The following is a 21,677-nucleotide window of genomic DNA, read 5'->3' as shown; positions in this document are numbered from 1 at the left end:
AGTTCCCACAAACAGCAGTGAGATGCACAATCTGTTTTAGTGATGTTGGTTGAAGGATAAATTATTGGCCAGGTCGCTAGGAGAACTCCCCTGCTCCTCTTCTCCGGTGACTGCAGACCAGTCTGCCTAATTTCGCTGGTGGGGAAACCTTTAGAGTTAATAATCTGAGACAAAATGAACTGTCACTTGGAAAAATACAGGTTATTAAATGACAGCCAGAATGGATTTGTTAAAGGCAAATCATGTTTGACCAACTTGATTGAGTTTTTTGATGAAGTAACGGAGAGGGTTGATGAAGGTAATGTGGTTGATGACCTGTATATGGACTTTCAAAAAGTGTTTGATAAAGTACTACATAATAGACTTGTTAGCTAAATTGAAGCTCATGGGATTAAAGGGGCAGTGGCAGCATGGATATGAAATTGGCTAAGAGACAGAAAGCAGAGAGTAGTGAGACCTGAACCCTTGACCTTCTGACCCAGAGGTGAGAGTGCTACCACTGAGCCAAGGAGGAAGGAAGTCTGGGGCAGGTGCCTATCTGCAGCCCTCGTGCCCTGACAATTCAGCCGCCAAAGCCCAGGAAACTCGGTTCTATTTTCACTTGCATTTCCTATTTCTGTTTGTCCTGAGTTTTGTGGGCCTGGAGATTTGCAATGTGTTGTTGTCATTGAATGATTCCTAAATGGGAACACCGAGATCTGTCAGTGTCAGCAACTTATGATAGATGGAACTTATAATAGATGGAATTTAAACTTTACATGTGGCCCTCGAGCCTCCATGTACATATCTATGGGGTCTATGTCTCCTGATCTGGGAGGGAGAGGGGAGAAGTTCAAAATACGCTCCCAGTGTCTATTTATAATAAATGCCTTGACAATTATTTTCCATGTCAAATTTTTTGTTTGAGCATTAATGCCCTTATTGGGTCTTGTTGACTGCAGTCCACTGCAGATTTTGGAGGCATGGGTGGGTGGGGGAGGAGGAAGGGGACAGAAACACCGGTAGCACTGACCCCTGGAACGTTGGAGTTGGAGGCCATGATTTAAGACTGGCTTGGGAGTCGATCTGAATCTGCTGCTAGCTGGGTCTTCTGCAGACCATAGTGCAATTTTCTTGTTGGAATGGGAGAGATTGGGTCAGCTCTCTAGGCTTATCCCAAGTTGCGGACTCTATTGAAATAACAGGAGTCACCCTTGGACACATGGGCCATTCCTCCTGCATACTGCCTTCCCAGTCCGTGATGTCATTCGACATGGGGGCTCTCTGGTTAAAAAATTTGACTTTTGATGGAGGCGTTTTTTTAACCAGACGGTGGAGGGTGCTTTGAACAGATTTTGAACCTTGCCCCTGACTATTCCTTCCCCTTTAAGTTTACTCTGTGATGTCACAAGCTGTTGTGACATCAGAGCTGCTACCGTGACCTCACAAAGTAACAGTTTCATCATGATCCTTTAGTGTCAACTCTAGAACAAGATTTACTTTCGAACGCATTCCGTACATGATCTCTCCGTGGCACTGTATAACCAACATGCGGTAGTGTGCTTCCTTCCCTGTGCTCACTGTTTATGTGGATCAGTGCTGACACTGATTTTTCACTCTATGTTTCGGCAGAGCAGTGCGGGGTACCATGACCGATGACACCAGCGCGATGAGGGCCCTCACCCAGTTCCCTGAGCCAAAGAATCTCCTGTCGAAGGTCATACAGATAGCGACCACCTCCTCTACAATCACAGTGAGTAAAAGTGAGCGTCACAGAGATAGTTTGATCTCTGTCCCTTTCAAAAAGGAGGTTGACAAATATCAGGTCTGACAAGGCCTTGGCCTGGTTTGGGGCTGAGAGAAAGGGGGAGGAAGGAATGTTGACTGTGGATGGTAGCAGGTCAGGGCTGGGTAGTGGAGATGTGAGGATAGATGAATATTCTGGAGTTTTGCTTAATTACCCTTGGGGACCAGAGAGTATTTATGCAGGTTTCCCTCAGGAGATTAAATGGGTGGTTAGAGCCCACGGTAGGGTCGAGTGTACAGATCTACTTTTGCTGCCTGTCCACAACACACTTGAATTTACACTCCTTGTCCTCCTCTTTAAATCCCCTCATGGTCTTAGCTCACCCCTAGCTCTGCAACCTCCTCCAGCCGAATGCCCCTCTTCCAGGCATTGATTCTTTGACTGATGTTCTCTGTGTTTTCCCCTCACCCCACCATCGGTTGCAAAGCTTTCAGGCATCTTGGCCCTTCTCTCTGGAACTCGTTCCCTAAACCTCTCCACCTCTCTACCTGTCCCTCCTCTTTAAAAACTTTCTTAAAACTCATCTTTCCGACAAAGCTACCAGTCACCTCTCCTAACTCTCCCACTGTGGCATGGAGTCTGTTCTTTTTTTAAAAAAAATTTCCCTCTATAAATTGCCGTGGCATGTTTTTCTGTGTTTAATGCAAGTTATTCTGGTACTAAACCACACAGATGAGGGCATCAGTAGGGACCCTACAATTGGCCCTCGTGCTTCTGGGCAAGGAGGACAGGTGAGAAAAATCATCCGGCGTTCCCACTCTTGCTTGCTGGGCGTCTGCGGGCGTCGGATGTGATCAGGATTGGGCATGGCTACGACTTCCCCTTTGAACAGCCTACCAACTCGTAATCGAGGCTCTCACAAGAAGGATGGCTACTTGGTTGAGGTAGCAGAGGTCTGATGATGACTGTGGAACACGACCCCATCAGATGCTGGGCCCTGCATGAGACGAGGGGAGAAATTCAGAAGAGGAGAAAAAAAATTGTTTTATATTTGCCTCCATTCCTATATTTAAACGAACTTGCATTTATATAGCGCCTTCCACCTCCTCATTCGTTTATTTGGTTGCTGCTGCACTGAGTGTTAACATATTCTTTGCTTATGCTCCTTAATAATTAGTTTTGCTCCAACATTAAATAAGAGTGACATAAAAATGACAAGGAGAAAGGACATTTGGACCAACTAGCCCATGTTGGTGTTGATCCTCCACAAGAGCAGTGGTCCTAATCCCATGTGCCTGCTCTGTTCCCATATCCTTTATCCGTCTTTCATTCAACCTTCTATCCAGCTTATTCTTAAATATTGACATGGTCTCTAGTTCAATCACTAACTCTGGCAATGTATTCCACAGCTTCTGTATTGAAAGGTTTCTTCTGTTCTCTGTTCTAAATCTCTTTCATTTAATCTTGTATCTACGTCCCCTCATTCTAGATCTCTCAATCAGTGGAGACTGTTCCTATCTACTCTGTCCCATCCTTTCATAATTTTAAACACCTCTGTCAAATAACCCCGTAATCTACGTCTTTTTAAAGAAAACAGCCCCGGTATAACTTGGTTCATTATATTTTATTAAGAACTATCTCCTGAACAGGCCTTGTTTTGTGGATATTTGTTGTTAAAATCTTGCTCTGAGCTGACGTCTGGATTGCAGAGTGATCTCCACCAAGGCTGAAAAGTGCGCAAGAGAAAAAAATGAAGTTGTATTTATATAGAACCTTCCACGTCCCAAAGTGCTTCACAGCAAATGAATTACTTTTGAAGTGTAGTCATTTGCTATGTCGGCAAACACAACAGCTAATTTGCGTGCAGCATTATCCTGCAAACAGCAAATGAGATAAATGACTGTTTAATCTGCTTTTTGGTGGTGTTAGTAGAGGGAGGAATGTTGGCCAGGAGAACTCCCTCCACTTCTAATAGTTTACAGGCTGTCCTGGTGTGGGGTGGAGGTATAGAGGGACTGAACATCCTTAGTGAAAAGAAGATGGTTAGGGCCAGATAACAGGAATTGGTATAAGTCACGGAGGGTGTCACCAGAGTTGCAAATGTAGGTGGAAAGGGCTGGATGGGGGCAATAGAGTCAAGATAAGAGGTAACAAGTTTAGTGGATCAAGAGCAGGCTGAAACGATCAGTCTACCGAGACAGTCCTGTTTGTGGATATTGGGAGAAGGGTTAAGTGGCCTGTGTAGAGTTGGGGAACTTTGAGGTTAGGGGGCGGGGGATGTTGGGCAGAGAGGAGAGCTCCAGAGGAGATGAGGTCAAGTAACTGTAAATTGGCTTTGAGGTGTCATGAGAATGCGAAGGGCACCTATAGAAATAAATGGTCTTCCTTAACTGGAACCTAATTGAAGAGTTACAAGGGTTTATGTAGAGACTACCCGGGTGTTATTATAATGGAATAATTCACTGGGAGGATTTAGTTAAAATCATAAGTGGGAAATGAAAAGACTGAGCTGTTTGTTTCATTAACTGAGCTCCTGACATGAATAACCTGATGCCCATTCAGTATTTTTACTCTTATTATATAGATCGCTGGACTTCCTATCTGCTGCACTCTATTGCAAATTTGTTGCACTTTTTAAAAAAACAAAGTATAAAGAAACAAAGGCAGCCAATTGCAAAGAACAGAAAATGCCGCAGCCACAATATCTGCAACCTCTTAACTGACCTTCCTATTAACAAAGTTAGGGTTCTGATATCCAGCCTGAATAGTAATGTTTGAACTCGCCCAATGTTTACTCACCATCAAATAGAATTTTTAGCCTTAAAAGGACTTTAGCAGCAGAATAGTATACGGTCTTTCACATGGTGTAACTCCATTATTGTTGTATCATGCGACTACCAGAATGATAGAAGGTGAACTAGACGGACCTTGGTCTTTTTTGGTCCAGCAATTCCTTTGTTCCTATTGATGTAAATGGTAGTGAAACTGCTATAACATGTATGTGCTGCTTCTTCAGGACTATCTGAAATACACCACAGAAGGTGGTTCAATGAAGATCTGTCGACTTGAGGTGCAGTGGCCGACCCCGATGACCTTCGTTGCGAGTGGTCGGCGGAAAACCGAGGCAGAAAGAAGAGCGGCAGCTCTAGCCTGTAAGAAGCTGAAGGTGATTGCAATTTGCTGCAAGCCATGCTCATGCACATCGTCAAGCCGGGTATTGCAGCTGTCTTTATCAAAAGTGTCTTTCTCTTCCCATGTGGCATGCCAGCTGAGTGGTTACATGGCTGGTGGTCAGCTGTCAGACCTCTTGTTGGTCTTCAGCTGAGTGATTGAACTTTAGATTCACCCACTGAGCCATCAGGAGAGTTGATGTTTTTCTGACTCGATCAACATTCTTAAAGACATTTTGAGTGTTCCGATGGTTCGTTGTGTAAGTGCAGCACCGTGACGTGGTACTGAGCCATACAGAGCCTGTTCAGTCCTTGGTCTCTGCTGATTTAGCTGCTATCAGCTGGGGCAATGCTTAGGGAATTCCAGAGCTTAGGGCCTAAGCAGCTGGAGATATGGCCGCCAATAGTGGAGCGAAGAAAATCGGGGATGCGCAAGAGGCCAGAATAGGAGGAGCGCAGAGATCTCAGAAGGTTGTAGGGCTGGAGGAAGTTACAGAGATAGGGAGGGGCGAGGCCATGGAAGGATTTTAAAATCAAGATGTTGCCGGATTGGGAGCCAATGTAGGTCAGCGAGCACAGGGGTAATGGGTGAATGGGACTTGGTGCGCACCAGAGTTTTAGATGAGCTCAAGTTTACCGAGGGTGCAAGGTAGGAGGCTGGCCAGGAGAGCATTGAAATAGTCAAGTCTAGAGGTAACAAAGGCATGGGTGAGGGTTTCGACAGCAGATGAGCTGAGGCGGGCGGAGACGGGCAATGTTAGAGGTGAAAGTAGACGGTCTTAGTTATGGAGAGAACATGGGGTCGGAAGCTCATCTCAGGGTCAAATTGGACGCCAAGGTGTCGAATTGTCTGGTTCAGTCTCAGACAGTGGCCAGGGAGAGGGATGGAGTCAGTGGCTTCAGTCTTCCCAATATTTAATTGGAGGAAAATTCTGCTTATGCAATACTGGATGTCAGGCAAACAGCATGACAAATCAGAGGCAGTATAGGGGTCGAGAGGTGGTGGTGAGGTAGAGCTGGGTGTCGTCAGCTTACATGTGAAACCTGACATTGTGTTTTCGGATGATGTCATCGAGTTATAAAGATGAGAAATAGGAGGGGGCCAAGGATAGATCCTTGGGGGACTCCAGAGGTAGCAGAGCGGGAGCGGGAAAAGAAATCATTGCAAGTGATTCACTGGCTCCGACTGGATAGATAGGAATGGATCCAGGCGAGGGCAGTCCCACCCAGCTGGACAACGGAGGAGAGACTTTGGAGGAGAATGGTGTGGTCAACCGTGTTAAAGGCTGCTGACAGGTCGAGAAGGATGAGGAAGGATAGTTTAGCATAGAGTAAAGCTCCCTCTGCAATGTTCCTTCAAACACTCCCAGATCAGGAACAACATGGGTTAGATACAGAGTGAAGCTCCTTCTACATTGTCCCATCAAATACTCCCAGATCAGGTACAGCATTCATAGAGCAACAGTTTTCCGTTTCTCACATCTCCGAGTGAGATTCTCAGTCAGAGCTAAATTCATACTGAGCATGCAAACACAAGAAGAATTGAATTAGTACTTTCTCATACACCCATCAGAAAGAAGACCCTCTTACTCCTTCAGTTTGAGCTAGATTTGAACCCAGATCCCAAAGATGAGTGACTTTTTAAACCACTGCTGCACACATTCCACAATAATTGTGAACTTGTGATCCATTTGTCCGACATATCCCTTTTTCACTATGTTGCGCTTGCTAGACAGAATATTCTGGAGAAGTAGAGATGGGCTGATTTGTGTGTTCATTTCTCCTTGGCAGGATCTGGGCTTGCTTAACCAGAAGAACCATCCACTGACCCACGCTATGTACAACCTGACGGCAATAAAAGAGCTGAGCGAAAAGGAACGGAGGCCGACCAGACTGGAAATCCCTGAGAGTCTCCAGCAACGAATCCAGGACTATCTGGACCAGGTCAGTTGCAGCTCAGTGTCGCTGTAGGTGCTTAAATGAAGGTCTGATTTGCCGGCCTGTTACTCAATAGAATTGCCTATTCAGAATATCTTGTTCCATCTTAGCAAGATGTTTGAAAAATTTAATAAACATTTTTTTTAAATTGTGAAGAGACTATAGAAGCTGGGATTGTTCTCCTTAGAGCAGAAAAGGTTAATGGAAAATTTAATAGAGGTGCTCAAAAATGATGAGATTTGATAGTGTAGGTAAGGAAAAACAGTTACCACTGGCAGGAGGATCGCTAACCAGAGGACACAGATTTAAGATAATTGGCAAAAGAACCAGAGGGGAGATGAGGAGAATTTGTTTTATGCAGTGAGTTATTATGATCTGGAATGCATTGCCTGAAAGGGTGGTGGAAGCAGTTTCAATAGTAACTTTCAAAAGGGAATTGGATATATATTTGAACAGTGAATATTTGCAGGGCTATGGGGAGAAATCAGGAGAGTGGGACTAATTGGATAGCTCTTTCGAAGAGCCAGCACAGGCACGGTAGGTAGAATGGCCTCCTTCTGTGCTGTAAGATTCTATGATTCTAACTTTCTTGACCACATCGTCTGAAGGCATTGACTGTTACTGTTGTATGACCACACAGGTACCGGGTTGTCCTCCAGTACCTTAGCCAAATGGCCATCCCTCTTGTGGGAGTCTAGACACTGTGCCTACTGGCTTTCTGATTTTGATGGTGGGGACATGCACAACAGCGAAGCCCGATTCCATTCCCATCCAACCTCTCCAGAAACATGTTCCAACAGAGTTTACTGAATCCTGGAGCAGGAGTCCTGGCAGATATTTGTCTCCCTCCCCCCACCTCTCGTAGCCCAGGGACACCAGGGCCAGCTGTGCAGCTGATCTCAGCTGGGGCAGCAGCGAAGATGTAACGGTTATCCTCAGTGACATTTGCTGGGAATTATGTCTGTGTGGGTGTCAGGTGTGAACTGGATCGGGTTTGGTGTGGTGACACTGAGGATAAACGTTGGTGTAGTGTTTCTGGTACTGGATCAGCAGCGCAGAGACTGAGAGTTCAAATCTCACCGTGGCAATTTGCGAATTTCAATTCAATAAATCTGGGAATTTGTTACCAGAAATTATCTCTATCTTTTGATAGAGCTACTAAAATTAGTAGTGGGACTAATTGGATAGCTCTTTCAAAGAGCCAAATGGCCTCCTCCTGTGTAGTATGTTTCTATAACTCACCGTCTGAACTCATACAAGAAGAATGACTAATTGAGTAAAGTACCTGAGGACAACTGGAAAAGAAAAGGCTTGCATTTATATAGAGCCTTACAGTGTTTCTCAAATGCCTAAAGCTCCTCCCATTACTTTGGACCAAGCCTTGGCAAAGAGTTGATGCCTTCAGGAGAGAAGGGGCAGAATTGTTCACTTCTGTTTTTGTGCAATGTCTTCAATCTATGCTCATTAAACAGAAATCCAGCTGACTCTTTTGTTCTTCCTATGCCCCCCCCACCCCTGCCGTCTCTCCCTCAGTACACAGTGGAGTCAGCACCTGAACACAATGACTGTAAGCCCAAGTCTATTGGCCTCAGCCCTGAGATCATGGATCCAAAGTCTAATTTTGGTTTGATTAGCGATGCCATCACGGGAGTCACGTACGTCCCAATGTCACATGGCGAGGCAGAGCGAATCAGTCAGAAACTGCTCTGGCTCTGGCGGAGATCCAGGTCGGGGAAAGTTAAGGCACTGCCTGTGGACTCTCACAAGGAAGCGATCATCTCCGCCATTGAGGAAAATCGGGTCGTGGTCATAGCCGGAGCGACTGGATGTGGAAAGACCACCAGGATCCCACAGTTCATACTGGAGAAGTTCATAACCGACAATCGAGGAGCACGTTGTAACGTTTTAATAACCCAGCCCCGGCGGATCAGTGCTGTGTCGGTAGGACAGCGGGTGGGCTACGAGATGGGACCGAGCCTAAAGAAGAACGTGGGCTACCAGGTGAGGCTGGAGAGCATGTTGCCTCCTAGAGGAGGGGCCCTGCTCTTCTGCACGGTCGGAATCCTCCTGAAGAAAATGCAAGGGAATGCTTCGCTGGAAGGCATCAGTCACGTCATCGTGGATGAAGTCCACGAGCGCGACGTTAACACGGACTTCCTGCTCATCTTGCTGAAGAACGTGATGGAGGCCAACCCAGATCTGAAGATCATCCTGATGAGCGCCACCAGCGACACTGAGCGGATATCGGAGTATTATGGGAATTGTCCTGTCGTGACCGTGCCGGGGTTCATGTACCCGGTGAAGGATTATTACCTAGATGACATCCTGCCAATGCTGGGGAGAAGGAAGACCACCCGGCTCAATCAAGTAAGTGGTCGGGTAAAGAAAGAATAAATTTGCATTCGTGTAGCTCCTTTCCTGTCTCAGGATGTCCCAAAACACTTCACAACCAATTAACTATTTTTGAAGTGGAGTCACTTGTTATGCAAGCAAATGTTAGTCAATTTGTACATGTCAAATGGCAGTGAGATCAACAACCAGTTAATCCGTTTTTGGGTGCTGTTAGGTTGGGTGAATATTGTCCTCCCACATCCTGTCGGTGGCAGTAGACGCGACCGCACTTGAGCTCATCCAAAACTCTGCTGCACGTATCCTAACTCACAGCAAGTCTTGTTCACCCATCGCCCCTGTGCTCACTGTCCTATGTTGGCTCCCGGTTGACCAACACCTTGATTCTAAATTCTTATCCTCATGTTGAAATCCCTCCATGGCCTCACACTTTCCTATATGAGCTCAGTGGCGTCAGCGCCGTGCGTCCTCTGAGCTCGGTGGCGTCAGCGCCGTGCGTCCTCTGAGCTCGGTGGCGTCAGCGCCGTGCGTCCTCTGAGCTCGGCGTCAGCGCCGTGCGTCCTCTGAGCTCGGTGGCGTCAGCGCCGTGCGTCCTCTGAGCTCGGTGGCGTCAGCGCCGTGCGTCCTCTGAACTCGGTGGCGTCAGCGCCGTGCGTCCTCTGAGCTCGGTGGCGTCAGCGCCGTGCGTCCTCTGAGCTCTGTAGCCTGCCTGACAATGACTGGATCAAATTACACATTCCACACAAAGGGTTGGGTGAGTATTGTCTTCCCACGTTTTGTCAGTGGCAATATTAGTGGCCATGATGTGGAGATGCCGGTGATGGACTGGGGTTGACAATTGTAAACAATTTTACAACACCAAGTTATAGTCCAACAATTTTATTTTAAAATTCACAAGCTTTCGGAGGCTTCCTCCTTCCTCAGGTGAATGTCAAGAAATCCTCAAACCTCTCGCATTTATAAATCACAGAACAATACCTGGTGATTACAGACAGTCTTTTCAACTGCCCGTTGCCAAGGCAACCAAAGTATTCAGACAGATAGGTGTTACCTACAGGACCACCGAATATACAAACGGCCAGAACAAAAAAAACAGAGAGAGAGAGAGGCAGAACCATAGAAACATCTGGAAGGAAAAGACAGCAATTGACCCGCTATATTAAAAATAGATAACTTTTGTTCGCTGGTGGGGTTATGTGTAGCGTGACATGAACCCAAGATCCCGGTTGAGGCCGTCCTCATGGGTGCGGAACTTGGCTATCGATTTCTGCTCGACGATTTTGCGTTGTTGTGTGTCTCGAAGGCCGCCTTGGAGTACGCTTACCCGAAGGTCGGTGGCTGAATGTCCTTGACTGCTGAAGTGTTCCCCGACTGGGAGGGAACCCTCCTGTTTGGCGATTGTTGCGCTGTGTCCGTTCATCCGTTGTCGCAGCGTCTGCATGGTCTCGCCAATGTACCATGCTTTGGGGCATCCTTTCCTGCAACGTATGAGGTAGACAACGTTGGCCGAGTCACAGGAGTATGAACCATGCACCTGGTGGGTGGTGTCCTCTCGTGTGATGGTGGTATCTGTGTCGATGATCTGGCATGTCTTGCAGAGGTTACCGTGGCAGGGTTGTGTGGTGTCGTGGACGCTGTTCTCCTGAAAGCTGGATAATTTGCTGCGAACGATGGTCTGTTTGAGGTTGGGTGGCTGTTTAAAGGCGAGTAGTGGAGGTGTGGGGATGGCCATAGCGAGGTGTTCGTCGTCATTGATGACATGTTGAAGGCTGCGGAGAACATGGCGTAGTTTCTCCGCTCCGGGGAAGTACTGGACAACGAAGGGTACTCTGTTGGTTACGTCCCGTGTTAGTCTTCTGAGGAGGTCTATGCGATTTTTCGCTGTGGCCCGTCGGAACTGTCGATCGATGAGTCGAGCGTCATATCCCGTTCTTACTAGGGCGTCTTTCAGCATCTGTAGGTGTCCATCGCGTTCCTCCTCGTCTGAGCAGATCCTGTGTATTCGCAGGGCCTGTCCATAGGGGATGGCCTCTTTGATGTGGTTAGGGTGGAAGCTGGAAAAGTGGAGCATCGTGAGGTTGTCCGTGGGCTTGCAGTGGAGTGAGGTGCTGAGGTGCCCGTCTTTGATGGAGATTCGTGTTTTTCCTTCCGGATGTTTCTATGGTTCTGCCTCTCTCTCTCTTTTTTGTTCTGGCCGTTTGTATATTCGGTGGCCCTGTATGTAACACCTATCTGTCTGAACACTTTGGTTGCCTTGGCAACGGGCAGTTGAAAAGACTATCTGTAATCACCAGGTATTTTTCTGTGATTTATAAATGCGTGAGGTTCGAGGATTTCTTGACATTCACTTGAGGAAGGAGGAAGCCTCCGAAAGCTTGCGAATTTAAAAATAAAATTGTTGGACTATAACTTGGTGTTGTAAAATTGTTTACAAATATTAGTGGCAGTAGACGTGACCCAGAAGGGTAAATGTTGACCAGGATATCGGGAGAACTCCCCTGCTTTTCAGTTGGTGCCTTGGTTCATGTAGATGTTCCAAGGTTCTATAGATTATGTGCTCGAGTTCTGGAGTGGGGCTTGAATTCACAACCATCTGATTCGGAGGTGAGAGAGCTACCGACTGAGGCAAATTGACGCACGCAACTTGGTAAAGCAGTAGAAGGAAGTGATGTATGCTGGCCTGCAGTGTGTTGATGTTCAGGGGAGGTTGTGGGGAGCGTCTTCGCTACAACGGAGAGCAATAAAGGCATTTAAACGCAAGAATGCTTTCACCTCAAGCTGTTTTCTGTTCAGATTTCTGCACTATTCTCCGTTTCCTGAAGGCGCTGATTTTGTTGAGGTAAAAGGAACAACGGATTTGTGTTTATCTCGCACTTTATGCCTTGGAAACATGTCAAAACGCTTCACATCCAATGAATTACCTCTTGTCCTGCAGGCAGATGTGGCAACCATTTTGTGCACAGTAAGATCCCACGAATAGCCTTGAGACACATGGCCAGTTCATTTGTTTTGGACGGTGTTGGTTGAGCGAAGAATATTGGCCAGGACATGGATGTGGTTTCATGGGCGCTGGATCCTCCATTACCTCAGCCAAGTGGCCACTCTTAGTGTCAGCAAGAATTCAGAAATGTTGAATCCAGTTCTGTCCCCTCTCAATATCCACACGTGCATTTTCCATCAGAACCACTGGACAGTGGTTAGTATTTTCCTCTCCCAAGGTCACTGAGGCAAACTTCAGCACCTGTACTGCTGCTCCGGTTGAGATGGACCAAGTCCATGGTAAAACAGTAGGAGGAATCTGTGTCACAATACCTGCGTAGTTTGTGAGGATCTTATCTGTTCAGGAGAAGTACTTAAAATCATTTATGGATGAAGAAAACCATTTGGCCCCTCTTAATTCATCTTGAACCACTTTACACTACACTCCCTCCACTGCTGATGATCCATGGGTTTTCACCTTCACCACTCTCCTCAGAGTCTATTCCAAGTATTGATCACTCTCTGCCTGATGAAAACTTCCTGATATCAGTTCTAAAGTTACCTGTTACTAGTTTGAACCTCAGTCCTACTCCCACTGTTTATTTTATAGTGTTCTGGATTAACCCTTTCCATACCATTCATTTTCTTACACCTCTACACTTCTCAGACCTCCTTTCCAGGCTGAAAAGCCCAAATCTCTCGTCTTTCCTCATAACTCAAACTCATGATACTAGGGATCAGCCTCATGGTTCTTCTCTGCACTACCTACAGCGCTTACATGTCTCCCTTTAAATTAAGGTGTCCAAGGTTTTATTGTAGGAATATAGGAACAGAAGTAGGCCATTCAGCCACTAGAGCCTGTTCAGTAATTCAGTTGGATCATGGCTGATCTGTACTTCAACGCCACTTACCTGCCTTTGATCCATATCTCTTGATACCCTTACCTAATAAAAATCTATTGATCCCAGTCTTAAAAATTTCAATTGGTTGAAAATCTGTCAGCTGCCCAGGGCTCAGTGGGAAAATACGTTGCCTGTTTTGCTACTTGACCATACAGACTGAGAAGTTCCAAGTTTGTTTCCTGGTTTTTGCTGAGTTGGCCTGATCGCAGCTGCAGATATGGTTGGGGAAGGGGAGGTGCTACAGCTGGACCCTGCACCTCTGGATTTAGAGAGAAGAAAAATCATCCAGGGTTCCTGCTCCTGACTGCTATTCTGGAAAGTGTGCACGCGTGGAAGACAGTATAGGCCTTAGGCCTGCCCTCACTGTCAAATAGCCTGCAGACACTCACATTCCAGGCTCTCACATTATGAATGGCCACTTGAGTGAAGTACTGAAGAGCTGCTAGGCTAGGCTTGTTAATGTGAGTCACACCTTCAGGAGACATGGGCTAAAATAGTTGTGTATAGATGTAAGCACTGTGTTAGTGATGCTCAGGCTCTCGGACTTAAATTTGACTTTTAAAATTTATTATATTCATTCTCGTGATGTGGGTGCCGCTGGCAAGGCCGGTATTTATTGCTCACCCTCAGTTGCTCTGGATACAACTTAGTAGCTTGATGGGCCACTTCAAAGGGCAGTTAAAAGTCAACCACATTGGTGTGGGACTGGAGTCACATATAGGCCAGAACGGGTAAGGATGTCAGGTTTTCTTCTCTAAAGGATGTTAGTGAACCAGTTGCGTTTAAAACAGTGTCAACAGTGGGGCCGCTTTGATGATTTGATCCACTAAATAACATATATTCTAGAAGCTTCTCGAATGACATGTCAGGTGCCCAACATGTAACAAGCCCAACAAGTGTGTGATTGGATGAGTCTGGTTTGTACCTGGCTGAATAAAATTGAATTAAGAATGAATGAATGTTGCACTGTATCAGTTGCTAACAATCTTATTAATAGCTGGGTATGAACAAAGCTTGTAAGTGAAAGAACAGATCTTTGCAAAATGCTTCACTTGGGTTGTGAGAATGCTGAAACATAACAAGTGTCAGCTTGGCTTTGTCGGTAGCACTTTTGCCTGAGTCAGAAGGTTCATGCCCCACGAGCACATAATCTAGACCCAGCGTTATACAGAGGGAGTGCTGCATCGTCTTTTGAATGAGATGTTAAACCATTCAGGTGGATGTTAAAGATCCGATGACAGTATTTGAGGAGGAGTTTCACTGGTGTCTTGGCCAACATTCCTCTCTCAACCAATACCACCAACAACAGATTAACTGGTCATTGTTGTGTGTGGGAGTCTTGTGTGTAAAATGGCTGTCATGTTTGTCTACACAGCAACGGTGTTTACTTCTAGTAATTCATTGTGAAGTCTGTGGGATGCTTCTGAGACACATGATAAGACACTCTATAAACTGAATTTTTTTTATATCAACATGCAGGGTACCTGCTGTGGAACAATACCCACCAACACTGCAGTGCACTCTGTGTTCACAGCATCTTTGATCCCTTTTAAAGAATATTTCATGAGCTTGTGTCTCTGATGGGTAACTGACTCATACAGATGACCCAGAGGCTCCTGGTTAGATCTGTGTTAGATCTGTGTTGACTTAGCTGATCTCAGCTGGGGCAGCATTTGACCTACGCTGCAGTTAGCCTCTTGTGTCTGATCACTAACCACTGACCCCTGCTGGAAAGTGTGTGCACATCGATGCCTGATGAGAAGATCTGGCTGTAATGCCTCCTGCAGTGGAATATCCTGAAGACATTCCCTGTCTAGGCTCACAGATAAAGAATGGCCTGGTACTGGAAGTTTGTTGGCACTCATGAAGTCATACCCTAGCAAGAGCCAGCACCTTCAGTAGAAGAGGAGGGGAAATTTGGAGAGAAATAGGTAGAAAATAAGCAGCCACTGTATAGCACCAAAGCAAGACATCCTGACTCTCCATCCTCCCTCCCTGGAAAGCATTCAGTTCTCAGGTTCACTGGATTTCTTGTCAATTAAATTCTTTCTTCTCCTCCTTAAGGTGATGACTCTTGGGCATGGTTCCATAGATGCCCGCCCTTACTTTTCCCAGGGCAGCCTAGATAGTGTGTCAGCAGGCTATTCAACTGTGGAGAGCTTCTCAGCTAAGCCTGATCCAGAACTTGCTCATAAGTTTGAGTGGGGCCACTGAATACCTATTGGGCTGGTAACTTGACTAATCTACCTCCATTTTTAAGCCTTGATTTGGTAACACTAGTAACCTGTCTCAAAAGCTTGAGGCTTTAACTAAATATTCAACAGTTAAGAGAGAGCATGTACAGAATTTACCCAGCCTGCAATCTGTGCATCACCATCAGTTTAAGGGCATGTCCCCTCCTCATGAATTGAGAGTTCCTTTGCTTTTTTTCCAAAAGACTTTGGAAGAAGCTGGAAAGTGAAATCTCAAAGCTTTTATTTCAGGCCAGTGATGAAATTGTATAAATATATTAAAAGTTTTGCTTTCTAATACAAATTCTTCACAGAAAAATACAAGCAGCACGTGTGAAAGCAAACAGCTGTTATCATGAGGTACAGCAGTAGCAATAACGACAGCTGTTTGTAAGGTTTTTGTTGATGGTTATAAAATAAAACATTGTTACAGGGATTGAATTTTTTTCATCAGTTATCAATTTTGGTTGTATATATTCAGTTAAAAAATCTCTTCGGAACCAATTTAGAGGTTTAATTTTTTTTAACATAAAAACTTGGAAGCTACATAAATTATGAATTTTTAGTGTTTTGTGAGGTAATTTTAGTTTGTTCATGGAATTTTGTTTATTGACGATTGTTGACAAACTAATTAATTGTGCATTCCTGCAGTACATATCAGGAAATTGCAACCCACCCCAAGCCTGTGATTTTCTGCCCATTAATTTTAACTAGTTGAAAACTTACGCTTAAATTTTTGATGGCAGGAACGTAAAGGTGGGAATTGGTCTGTGAGGATGGGGAAAGTGGTGGTGGGAGTACCTGACGTGGTGGTTGGGGGCCTGATGGTTGAAAAAGAGTCAATGGCTGTTTGATTCCTATTCGCCTGGGCTTCTTTCCCTCACAAACGGACCCTGCTCTACCCAATGCCGCCAGATAGCAGCAACCTCCAATGCTCCTATACGCCCCTCGCTCCTCAGAACTCAACACCCTCAGTCCTAACCAACCCCTGCATTCCCAGTGCCCCCTAATCCTATAACCACTCCCAATGCCCCCAGACCTTGAGAAGTCCCTCCCCAGTGTCCCTAGATCCCAGCAGACCCCTCCCAACAATCCCAGGACGCACCCCCAGTGTTCCTTTCTTTTTTAATTCTCCAGATGTGACAGGGCATCGCTGGCAAAGTTGGCATTTATTGCTCATCCCCAGATGCCATGAAGTGGTTTTGATACAACAGAGTGGCTTTCTGTGTCACTTCATAGAGCAGTTAAGAGTCAACCACATTGTTGTGGGACTGGAGTCACATACAGGCCAGTTGGCTGGTTTCCTTCCCTAAAGGACATTAGTGAACCAGTTGGTTCACGTTCTCTGGATTATTAGTTCAGTAACATAACCACTACTCTACTTTACCGTTGAACCCCAGGATCCCTGGCCCTGGGAGCCCACCTCAACTTACTGCTAGATCCCAGGGCCACCCCCAATGCCAACAAGTGTTCCCCTGGGTAAAACCTCATTCTCATAAAACCTCTGGGTCATCATGAGCAATACTAGGAGATCTGCTAGTATATTAGAAGTCTTCCTGTAAGTGTCACATTTAACCTCCTGTAACTTTCTCTGTCACACCTTATGTATAAAGCAGCGTATCCTCCAATTTGCTGTGAGCAGCACCCCAGGAAGTCTGCTAATTTTTCTTCCGCTCTTACCTAGCCCAACAGAACTGAAGCCAATTGTAGCGCCCCAGCTAAGTTTAGTTAACTCGGCACAGACCAAGGATCAAATTTGAGGCTTTTCTGATCTGTACTGCACCACACAGTTCGACTTAGCCACTGAGCCATCAGAGATCTCAATGAATTCCTAATGGGCTCTTTGGGAGAGTGCAGGGCCCTCTAGATGTGACCCGCAGTGACAGTACAGCAATCACGGCCAAGTGTAATTTTTCTTCCACAAAAGAATCAGTTATTGAGCTCACAAGGAATTTAAATATTTTATTAGTGACAAACTATCTGATTTGGTAAACATGTTTGACTTACCGATGGTTATCATTGCTTCTGTCCTTTGTGTGATGTCTGACAGGATGAGGAGGACCCTGCCCCTGACCTCGACTTGGTCACCGACACTATTGTACATATTGACGCTCGCAGTGAGTCGGGTAAGGGAAACCTGTTTGGGTTATTACTGGGGTTTGCTACTGAAAATAAGGGAGGGATCTTTTTAGCTGTTGCTTTCTCTGGTTTAGTGGGTGACTTTACTGCCTGGTTTAGTCCTCAACTAGGCAGACCAGGAAGGCCTCAAGTTTGATTCCTGGTCCATCCTGAGCTATTGATCTCAACAAGGGTGGCAAGACGTGTCACAATTAGCCCTGCCTTGTGCACTAGTGAGAGGTGACGATTCAGCCAGGATTGGCATTGGTTACTATCCAGTAGATGTCAATATCTGGTGGACAGGGTTGGATTAGGCTGCAATCATCATATGAGAAATTTCAGACATGATGTATGGTAAGTGTAGCATGCTTGGAAGGAACAGGTGACTTTGGACCTATATTTCCCAAAGTTTTCCACCACTGGGAGTTTTCCTCGCCTCAAGTCTGTGTTTGTTGTAGACTAATTGATAGCGATTGATTGCCATAATTAGTCAACAACTCCATTATCATTGTATCAAGCGACTACCGGGATGGTGGAAGGTGAACTAGATGGACCGTGGTCTTTTTCCATCAAGCAATTCCTATGTTCTCTCCCACACTGACACTCATTGTCTGGGCTCATGTTAAGAATCTTGGGCAGGATCCCAGTGGAACCACTCTCCCCAGCATGAGTTAGTGGCTTCAGAAGGGGCGAGCTCCTCAGTCAAAGCCAGTACAGGGACCCAGTTCCCACTTTAGCACTGTAAATGGATGTGTTTAAGGCTTTACCCAGCAGCCGGCTGAATGCCTTGTTTAGTGTAGTTATACAATGCAAGAAATACATAGAAATTACAACATGGAAACAGGCCATTCGTCCCAAACAGTCCGTGTTGGCGTTCACCCTCCATGCAAGCAACTAGTTCTAGTTACATTTACCCACTGTTTCCATATCCTCTCCAACCCCTTGTTCTTCATCCACCTATCCAATCTAATCTTGAATGTTGACATATGCTTTTATGTACCCTTGTCAGTGCTGGCACTGGGTTACAGTAAAGTGTAATGGTGGGTGTGTGAAATTTTCATACCATGTCCACTTGCACCATGCTAAATGCCCAGCAATGTATTTATAGATTCTGTCTGTCTGAGGTGTGTCTCGAGCAAGCATTTTGAGCTGTATAACATAGGGGTGAAGTACTGGCAGGTACAGCTTTGTCACTGGAGGTGGGAGCACTTTGATGTGACGTTGAGAGTATTGTACTCCCTCTCAGTAAGTTAAAACACCACCTGAACTTTACAGATCAGAAGGTTCCACATTGAGTTCCTGGCCTGTGCTGTGTTATCTGATCCCAGTAAAGACTGTACAATTGACCTCAACATCTGTGGGCCTCAGGATGGGAAAAATCAACCAATCCCCCCTCCCAATCAAAAGAGCCCCCCTTTGTGGAAAACATTTGCTTGTACATGGGTGCTAGCATTGGGCTTGCCTCTGATGCAGTTCATGATTGAATAGCCAACGAACGGCCACTGTCGAAGAAACACCACTTGTGCACAGTACAGAAAGGCTCTCTGCATCCAGCAATAATCGCTACTTTAAAAAGAGATGGAGATGGAGTGGGAGTGGAAGATGAGGGGCAATGACAGAAACCAGACTGTTTTTCACTCCGCCTTTAGCTAACTCCGTGTCATATGTTTGCGTCACAGGTGCAATCTTGTGCTTCCTGCCAGGGTGGCAGGAGATTCGAGGGGTTCAGCAGAGACTCGAGGAACGCCTTTCAACTAGGAAAGAAAACTACATCATTTTACCTGGTGAGTGTCTGTGCAAACTCAAGAGTGCAATTGGAAAACCAGTGAATCTCCCATGGGCTTGCTCCTGGTTAGTCAGAGGAAATGGTATGTCTGCTTCAGACCAAAATGACATGTGAACCTGGCTGACTTGCACCACAGTTTCACCAGTGGTGGGAGGACTGAATATCACGTTTTTGCCTATTAAAAATGATAGGAGCAGGTATTAGCAATATACTTGAGGCATTGTGTTTATGTGTTACCAATATCATATTCATGACAAACAGGAAAGCTCAAGAATTTTATATATATATATGTCTACCTCTGGCTGGAAGCGATTGTGTGGCTATCTCTGAGCCATATAACCAGGAAGGTCCAGTGCTCGTCTTTGGTAAATTAGCAGACCTCAGCTGGGAACGACAGTAGAGGCGCTATAGATGGCTCCAGTGGGTCAGGAAAGTGAAAACCTGCCAGTGCATCAGCTCCTGATCTCTAGTCAGTGACTCCTGCTACAAAATGCACACCAGTTGTGGCTTGGCTGTGATGGCCCCCACGGTCAAATAACCTGCCAGCATTTGGTGTGCAGGCTCACATGTGAAGAATGGCCACTCGTACAAGGTAGTGGAAGGTGGTCAGAGCCCTTGGAGTTGTAACCCTGCAAGAGTCGGCACCTTCGGGAGAGGAGGTGAAGCTGAGGGAAATCAGAGCAAAAGGACCAAGAAATTATAGCCTAGATTGATGCAATAGATTCAACCAAGCCAGTCTTTGACATGGAAAACCAAATGAGCATGTGACCATCGCTTGCACCGGTAAACGCATCCACAGTGGAGTAAGTTTAACTCGTATCCTCTCATTTCAGTTCTTTTTTATTGGGATTCTGTCTGGCTCGACAGGGGTTTGAGTTCTTGAGTCTTCCTGTGTCAGCTTGGCTCAGTTGGTAGTTCTCTCGTTCAAAGGATTTCGAGCCCCACTCCAGAACATAAGCGCAGAATTTAGGCTGATACTTACAAGGCAGTTCTAAGAGAGTGCTGTATTGTCAGAGGTGAGTGTAGACCATCAGAGATCCTGTCTGGTTGTTAAGGTAGGATCCCATGGAACTGTTTGAAGAAGAACAGGGAGCTCTCCCAACATTCTTCTCTCGACCATTGGCCCTAGAAGGCAAATTGACTGGTCATTCATAGTAATACAGTGACAGTTTCAGACAGGACAATACCTTCGGTCCATCTAGCCCACCTATCCACATTATTCCCTTGGTGCATTTCTAATAATGCTGAATCTTATTTGTTGACAAGAATCTGTCCAGTTTCTTCTTCAAACCCATTAAGGTTTCTTGTTTCATCACCTATACCGGTAATCTCTTTCACATACTTGTCACTCTTTTAGTAAAGAAAGCTCCTCCTGCATTTTCTATTTTCATTTGTTGTCCTTATTTTATAAATATGATCCCCTGTGCTTAAATTCTGTATACAGCAGAAAAGCTTATTTGGATCCAATTTGTTCAAACCTTTCATAATTTTAAACACTTCCACCATATCCCCTCTCAGTCTTCTCTTTTCATGAGAGAAAAGACCCAGGGTAGTCAATCTTTCATCTAACTTGTTTTCCGGATGTTAGTGTGTAAATTGTCAGCCGACTTTGTCTACACAACAGCAGTCACTGCACTTCAGAGCAAATGATTGTACGTGAAGCACTTTGAGATGTTTGCAAGAGCTGAGATAAGGCGTTGTTTAAATACAAGTCTTCTCTTCTCATAGTTCACTCCAACATCCCTGTGATGGATCAGCAGGAGATCTTCCAGCAGCCGGCCCCCGGGGTGAGGAAAATAGTCCTGGCGACAAACATCGCAGAGACGTCAATAACTATTGATGACATCATACATGTGGTCGACACAGGGAGTCACAAGGAGCAGCGCTACGATCTGAGGACGAAGGTAACCCGGGTTATTATTTCAAATTAAAATGCGAGCGTAGGACAGGGGTACACCCGTTCAAACTAGTAAATGGCAAATTTAGGATCGATGGCAGGAAATTCTTCACACAGAGTGGTCAACACCTGGAATGGACTTGAGTAGTGGAGGCAGAAACCCTGCGTGCAAATTGTCTGCTGCTTTTGTCTACATGATGACAGCCATAGATTCTAGAATCTTACAGCAGAGAAGGAAGCCATTCTCCTGCAGCCCATTGTGCCTGTACCTGCACTTTGAAAGAGCTATCCAATTAGTCCCACATCTCCGCTCTTTCCTCATAGCCCTGCAAATCTTTCTTTTTCAAGTATATATCCAAATCTCTTTTGAAAGTTCCCATTGAATCTGCTTCCACCACCCTTTCAGTCACTGCACTTCAGAGTAAATCATTATACATTGAGCGCTTTGACATGTTGCCGAGTACCATTTAGATGCTACATTGATGGCGGGGCGGTGGGGTGGGCGGGGGGTGGGGGGTGTTTGGAGGGGTTTCCTTGATTTCTAGATGGTTGAATTCATATGGGCTGAATGGCCTTTCTTA

At 45.7% G+C, this 21,677-nt stretch overlaps 1 protein-coding gene across 1 annotated transcript in view; it reads left to right on the top strand.

The window, feature by feature from the left end:
* Nucleotides 1-21,677, top strand: part of dhx30 (DEAH (Asp-Glu-Ala-His) box helicase 30) — a 62,318-nt gene that overhangs the window by 4,731 nt on the left and 35,910 nt on the right. The window contains exons 5-11 of the mRNA XM_067979025.1: nt 1,612-1,732; nt 4,743-4,892; nt 6,688-6,840; nt 8,368-9,201; nt 17,346-17,421; nt 19,093-19,197; nt 20,928-21,103. Of these exons, the coding sequence (XP_067835126.1) occupies nt 1,612-1,732; nt 4,743-4,892; nt 6,688-6,840; nt 8,368-9,201; nt 17,346-17,421; nt 19,093-19,197; nt 20,928-21,103 (1,615 nt within the window). The remainder of the gene's footprint in view (nt 1-1,611; nt 1,733-4,742; nt 4,893-6,687; nt 6,841-8,367; nt 9,202-17,345; nt 17,422-19,092; nt 19,198-20,927; nt 21,104-21,677) is intronic.

Source organism: Heptranchias perlo, chromosome 3, assembly GCF_035084215.1.
Source record: "Heptranchias perlo isolate sHepPer1 chromosome 3, sHepPer1.hap1, whole genome shotgun sequence".
Taxonomy (NCBI): Eukaryota; Metazoa; Chordata; class Chondrichthyes; order Hexanchiformes; family Hexanchidae; genus Heptranchias; species Heptranchias perlo.
This window is presented reverse-complemented; position numbering and strand designations above follow the sequence as displayed.